This window comes from Apteryx rowi, unplaced genomic scaffold, assembly GCF_003343035.1.
Source record: "Apteryx rowi isolate R43461 unplaced genomic scaffold, aptRow1 scaffold_193, whole genome shotgun sequence".
Classification (NCBI taxonomy): Eukaryota; Metazoa; Chordata; class Aves; order Apterygiformes; family Apterygidae; genus Apteryx; species Apteryx rowi.
Window position 1 is genome coordinate 457,770 of NW_020448230.1, and position 7,631 is coordinate 465,400.

The window sequence follows — 7,631 nt, forward strand, 5'->3', positions numbered from 1 at the left end:
CGCCTCGCCTCGCCTCGCCCCGCACCCGGCGCCGCTCACGCCCCTCTCCCGGCCCTCGCAGCGGCATGCGGCGCTCCCCCGATGTCAGCCCGCGGCGGCTGTCCGACATCAGCCCGCAGCTCCGGCAGCTGAAGTACCTGGTGGTGGACGAGGCCATCAAAGAGGACCTGAAGTGGTCCCGCTCCGTGGAAGACCTCACCAGCGCGTCCGTGGGGCTCACCTCCATCGAGGAGAGGATCCTCCGCATCACCGGCTACTACGGCTACCAGCCCTGGGCTGCCAGCTGCAAAAGTGAGTCCCCGGGCGCGTGGCTCCGTGCGGGGCGAACCCGGCTGGGGCCAGGGGCGGCGTGGAGGGGGCCGGGGTCACACAGCGAGACTACGGCGTGGCACCCGGTTCAGCGTGGGTCTTTAATATAGACACAGGTTTGGTCATCTTGCATGTGGGGAACAGCCCTCACCCCCCCGTGGAAGCGCTTTCATTCTTTGCTGAGGATTTTATACGTATGCCGTGTTAATCTTTAGGCAGTTTTTGGCTAACGGGAGTGTAGGCTTAATCACTATAAATTCTATTAAGAAAAATAGAGCAAATATTCGTCTTAATATTACACTTAGTGAAGTATGTTGGTTACCTTATTTGTGACAGCTCTTTAAAAGTACCAGTGCTTTCATGCACGTATATATTTTTAGAAGTAATGTTATCAGTATCTCTTTCCATTGTTCTAAAGGTCTGTCAGATTTTCACAGTAGTTATACTTAATGTGGATTTTATGCCTTTCCTATGTCTACTGCAACTGTTTTTTCCGTCTTCCTGCACCTGAGAAAGAAACTTCCTATGATACCAATATGGAGAGAAACCTAGTCATACTCCTCCAGCACATACATGTTTTACAAAGGAGGTGATATCTTGAGAGGCTTTAATATATCAACTAGAAATATTTTTGCATGTAACACTCTTGTCCATTTTTCATCACCACCAAAGACTATTGCATGAAATAACAAGTTTAAAGAATTAATTTGCTCCTTAACTGAAGTCATGGAAGATATTTTGGTTGTCTTAATGCTGTTCATAACATCGCAGTTTTCTGTTGTAAAAAAGATTATGCTATGACAGAATTCATTACTTTGCTGGGAAAACTGGCTGTGACAAAGTGATTGTTTCTGTGCTGTGCTTTTTTAAGTATTCAGTGTAAACATTCTAATATGTTACTGGTGGATTATCATTACTAAGCACACTGGCAATCAGAAAGGGAAAGATATAAGAAAATACAGTACACAGTACTTGTTCAGTTTCTTCATGAGGAAGAGCAGTTCATGATTGCCTGATAATAGGACTTTGCTGATAAATACTCTAATACTTTTTCTGTTAGAGCCTTTTATTTTTCTTTACTGTGATTATGACAGAAGTATCTGATATTTGCTACCTTTACTCACAGGGAGTATGGGCTTTCTCTAAGAGCAATTCCATTGCCTGGATTGGGACCATTCCTGAGAGTAAAGCTTATTCAGGTCAGTTTTCAGGATCAGACCATATACTGATGCCAGATTGGGTTGGATATTAGTGCTTCTATTTGACATAGTGACTAACAGTCCAGTTGAAGTCACACTCAGCTACTGTGGCTGATTCTTCTGAAATAATAGATGTCATGCTGGCTGTTCAATTATAACCTGTTTGTTGAAATTTATAACTGCCTGAAAAAGTTGTCTAAGCAAGCCTAAGCTTACTATTCCAGTTGTGTTTTCTCTGGTAACTCGTTTGAATAACAAATTTACATGCTTGAGTTGGGGGGGATGTCTGAGGTTTCTTAAGTCTATGCCTAAAAATAATAGGTAAAGGGAAGTCTACCAACCCAGGTTTTAAATTGGCAATGACATGTAAAAACAACATTCAGAGAAAATGGGCCATCTCTCTTGCTGGTGTAATACGGTATGGCTGAAGCAGAGCTGTGTTGATCTACATCAGCTGAATAGCAGACTGAATGCATGTAAATGGGGTAAATTGGCAAAAGTGGGAAGCTGGCTTTGTAACAGCTACTTAGAAACCTTTTTGAAGACTCCTGCAATTTGGACTTGTGCAGTTAGCTTTGGGATATGAATCCTTTTGACTTTACAGTTACTAGCTTTAATTAGCCCAAGAACTGTGAACAAAAATAATTTCTATTAAGTTCAGATTGCACTCTTGTACTTTTTGTCTTCTTATTGTGCGTGTTTGTAAGACATTCAGATGCTGTTGGCACTATATAAATAATGAGTATAATTAATGGAGTGCTTTAATAATGGACCTGTTTTCTGGGAAATAAATCAGTAATCTAGTCTGAACTGATCAAATTTCATCCATCTCAATGACATTTTTGTTACTCTGTCACGTGTAGGGCTAGGTCTATCTTTTTTTTCCTCACATACTTCATTTAGACTGTTTATTTAAATAAAATTGTTTGAGGTGTTCAGAAAGCTTTTGACAGTTTTTAACAAAGCTCTAGGAGGGAAACTATCAAAGAAGTTAATTGTCATGAAGTCAGAGATAAAGTGTTGCCGTTTCCCCAAAACTGGCCAGGAGACTGGCTTTGTGGTTGAATAAATGACCATTTAAAACAGATTGGGATATCTCAAGGTTATGGACCAGCTCCAGTATTTAATGTACTTATAAATGAGATGGGGGTGGTCGTGGTGGAAATCAAGATTTGCTGAAGACACAAAGTGATATAGATTGGACAGGACAAGAAAGGATTCTACATTACTCTAGAGATTCAGTCAAGTGAATAGCCCAAATGTTAACAAATGACATTCAGTATCACAAATACAAGCCTCTCATGTTCTCTGAAAATGCTAAAATTACTGGTCCACCCCACAAAGTTTCATATCACTACATCAGCTCATGAAAGGGAATAGGCTGGAACTATATACAGTTCAGTGAAGACCTCTGCTTTTTGACTACACTTGCAAACAAGATTTTAGGTGCTACAGGAACTAGAGTAATATATTTTTGTGTTGTGATGCCTTCAAAGAATTTAGTGGTACAGCCTAATGAAATATTGTGCAATATTGATTGTCTCCTCCCAAAAAAGATAACAGAAGGCTCTGAGATGAGTAAGGAGAAACAATACATACAGAGAGAGAGTCTAAAAGGAGATACTGAAGAGTTTTGGCTGTTTACCTCAAAGAGSTTAGAACAAAGGTACATAAAGTACTGGCAGGTATTGTACAGGCAAATAGAGTGCTTTTCTTTTTACTGTATCATGAGAGGAAAAACATGAACAGACAATGAAGCTGAAAAGCCATCAATAAAAAACAGATAGAAAAAGAAACATTTTTTGAGAAAACGCATCATTTGATTCTGAAACTCATTGCCACGTGCAATTTTTGAGATCAAGAATTCAAAGGGATTGTAATTTATAGTAGTGACAAGATTTCAAATTACCATATTTAGGAAAAGAATGTTGGAGAGAATATTAAACTTCATTCTGCAGAATACAAATTAGTCTCTCTCAGGCTGGGAGGCAGACCATCTTCTTGCTGAGAGCTTCTTCCTCTGTAGCATCTAGCCACCTTCAGAAAGAGGATAGGTGTGTGTCCTGATTCAATTTGGCACTTCTTATTTTTTTGAAATTCTTACTATTGATTTTCAAGAGAGCTAATTATATGACTAACTGTTCTCCAGTCTAAATCAAATATTCATGTCTGTCCCACAGGGACTATTTTGAATCAACTGATTTGATTTTTTTTCAAATGCAAAAAGGCAGAGGGGAAGAAACACGTGTCAGATGCAGTCAGATTACAGAGTCATAATCTGATGCAGCTATGTCAATAATACAGCTCAATATTTGTGAAATCTTAGTTTTCTATCAATAAGAAATATGTTAATTGACTGTTTAACTTTGGTTAACTTCTTGGAATTGGAGTTTGGTTAACTAACTTGGAGAACTTCTGGTTCTCACCAATATCAGTGGGAATTAGATTTCAGATGTTTTTTAAAAATGTAGTCTCTGGGAGCTTTTCTGTACTTGAGAAATACAGATGTCACTAAACTCAGCTGTCTTTCTCACAGGCATAGAAGACTATTTTAATTATGGTAGCAATTGGCAGGATGCTTGCTTCCACCTGAAACGTGCACAGCTAGCACCTTTGCCAGACATTCATTTTTCTTTGTGTTAACTAAATCTATTTTGTAATGATTCAATATCACAGTCTGTCATTATGTGATTAGTATTTTAAATACATATGTGTGTGCCAGAGCCAACTATCTCCATTTTGCAGTCTTTGCCTCTTCCTACAGATTGCCTGCATACTTCTACTCCTTGTTTAGGGCTAGAGTCTTCTAAAGCAGAGATTCTCTAATATCCTTAGCATGTGTTCCYAGATACAAACTCCTTATGGACAAATCAGGATCTGTCTCCTTTTAGATGCCCAAGAGACTACCTGGCATCCCACTTTCATTCACACACCTGCTTTGTGTACAGACAGATGTTGCTCTACATGCAAAAGCAGCAGGAAGAGAATATTTACACAGTTTTTACTCCTTTTGGTGCTGTTAAGTAGAAATAGAGCACAGTCTGTGGTTCACAGCTGTGAACATACATTTCTATGAGACCTTAACCTTGTGAATAGTCCCAAATTGTTCCAGTGACGTCCTTCAAGTGGCATGTTGTTGTTCAGGTGAAAGGGAAAGATTGTTTCCACGACACTAAAGAACTCTGGTTCCACTCCTCCCTCTTACTTTAAAAATTAATTCCCTATTTTAATATTTCTTCATCAGTATTTCAACAATAACAAAACAAGCCACACAGTGTTATTGCTCAGACTCTCAATGTAATACTCATACAGCTTGTAGCACAGTAGGTCTTGACCTGGATGTGGAATTTAAGTGCTGTCACCAATATTAATAACATATTGAAACACATTGACTTACAAAACTTCTGAACTTTGCTCAGAAAACATAAATGTCTGAGTATGAAAATATCCCACTTACTGAACTTTGATAGGCTTTCAAGATAGTACTTTAGGGTTTGTTTTATCTAATTAAAAGAATAAGCAGTGTTATAAAGATTGGTATCTACACATCTAAGGTCCAGTGCTTCCAGCTGTTCCCAAGTGTTCCTCCTTATGGTCTGTTTTCACATGCCATTGCATGCTGTCACTTTGGTACTCGGTAAAAGCAAATCTAGTGGGGATGTGAATCAGGATAAAAATACTAATGCTTGAAATTTGTGCAAATGCTGTTTTGCAATACTTGTAGTTGAGCCAGAACTTAACTTTTTTTTTTTGAGGTGGTGTGCAGGAATCTCCGGAAGTTTGAAGCCAGAAGTTGAATAGCATTATTTTGTCTGGGGAAAAACATTTTCAGGACAGCTGTAGTTGATTCATGTAAAACTGATGCTTGCTTTCTAATATATAAATACTAAAGGTTATGCTATTATAACTAATGCAGTGCTTGATGATATCATTCATGTTGCTGTTCCTGAGGTTGAGTGATTATGTGAGAGTCTCAGTTTTCAGGCGAAAATACAAAGTAATCTCTAGATGTCTTATTCTGGGAGAAAAACTTGGATAGCTACTTTAAGGTCAATCCATAGGTCAAAAAAAAGCCAGAAGCTTAGAAGAGAAGTAAAAATCTGCATTTTATTTCATTGTTTTAAGCCAGCTTTATCGTGTTTGAGACCTGATTTATTTTTTCTAATGCACTTCATTGGCAGCACTAACATAGCTTTTCTTGCTAGCATAAACATTAATTGAGGAAAGCGTGGTCACTCCTACAAGTGAAAGAAAACAATGGTAAGCAATTACACTGTAGCTTTAAAAATATTGTGCCGTTCAACTGTCAGCTGTAGTCCCCTGCCACATGCTGAGCCTAGGTGTGGTGGTATGCCAACCAGGAATATTACTGATTTATATCCACATGACAGTTCACATTCAAACTCTTAAAGCCATTTCCCCATATTTTTAGTACTCATTATCACTGAGAATAACTGTCTCCAAAGACAATCCTCTTAAAATATTTCAGAGACTTAATCATAAGCCTGCAGTGGATGTGCCAGGAGGTATTTCTCCTTGGCAAGGGAACCCGTTGCCCCAGTGGACTTTAATTATTCGGATGGTCTTGCAATTGAGAATGAATATGGCATAGCTCAATCTGGCCATGTGAGACAGAGCAAAGAAGTATGGGTGATGAATACTGAACAGCTGCAAAAATATGACATGAATGACAAGAAAAAGGGAGAGAGAAATGGAGYCTTTCAGAAGTTTCTTGTTCAAGACAATTCCAATAGAGAAAAGACATAAGGATTCTTTGGGGGTTTTTTCCCCTCAAAGTCAGCAAAATATTTTTTAGCCTATGCTAAGCAGGAAACTGCTTCTTGTTACAATATTTATCTTCATTAATCACAAATTTTAAATTTTAAATTGTTTGTTCTCAAAGCAAAAAATTTGAATTAAAGCCATTTTACTAAACATTTCAAATTGTTTAGTAAATGTTTAGTAAATTGTAAATGTTTAGGGAACATATAATAACTTGTTTACTAAACAATTTTAATTGTGTAGTGTTAACTTACCACCACTTTTAACTAGGCTTCTGGGTAAACATTTTATTTACTATCTTATCTTCAGGGTGAAGAAACTAAAAATTACCATCCACAAAAGGAGCATTTCTTTGTTTGTTTGTTGTTTAAACAAATTAACTGGTTGCTTTCAACTTTGCTTCCATGCAGCATTAATTACATGTCATATGTAGTATGCCATTTATATAGAACAGTCCACAGCAACTGGGGGCTGTTGGCTTCCAGCGTTCATTTTTATACCCCTTAACATAAATGTTACCGTCAAATCTTGTTATGTTAGTAGAACATACCACTGAGGTCTCCATCATGAAAACCTGCTAGTAAAGCTAATCATATGTGTAAATGTTTGTAAAATTGGGGCCCATGTTAGCAGTTTTGAGAGAGAATATTAATTGCCATTGGATACTCCTTCCAGTGGTGAACTGTATTTTTTTTAATAGAAATGTGAATGCACTCAGTAATCAATGTGTTGAATTGATAATAATGGATTGTTCCTGAAAACACAAACTACTCTATATTGATATGGAATAATAATCAGGGAGCAAATTCATTTACTAAACAAAACAGGATTTGGGAAGTATTAAGAATTATGCACAAACTTGCATCAAGTTTATGAAATTGTATCTGTCTTTACAGAGGGGCTCTTTCTTCATTAGGGAAAATTTCTGTAACCATTTCAGAGTGTACAGTATAGTATATATTTGACATGCAAATCAGTGATTTGTTTAACAAGCTATTAACTGCTAGCAGTGTCCCCCAGGGGTCAGTACTGGGTCCAGTCTTGTTCAACTTCTTCATCAATGACCTGGATGAAGACACAGAGTGCACCCTCAGCAAGTTTGCTGACAATACAAAACTGGGAGGAGTGGTGGATACGCCAGAGGGCTGTGCTGCCATTCGGAGAGAACTGGACAGGCTGGAGAGCTGAGCGGAGAGGAACCTCATGAAGTTCAACAAAGGCAAGTGTAGGGTCCTGCACCTGGGGAGGAATAACCCCCTGCACCAGGACAGGTTGGGGGTTGACCTGCTGGAAAGCAGCTCTGCGGAGAAGGACCTGGGAGTGCTGGTGGACACCAAGTTA

The 7,631-nt window shown here is 38.6% G+C and overlaps 1 protein-coding gene across 1 annotated transcript in view; it reads left to right on the forward strand.

Moving 5' to 3' along the window:
- SLC35F3 (solute carrier family 35 member F3) overlaps positions 1 to 7,631 on the forward strand; it is a 193,272-nt gene that overhangs the window by 379 nt on the left and 185,262 nt on the right. Inside the window, exon 2 of the mRNA XM_026062801.1 lies at positions 62 to 291. Coding sequence (XP_025918586.1) covers positions 62 to 291 — 230 coding nt within the window. The remainder of the gene's footprint in view (positions 1 to 61; positions 292 to 7,631) is intronic.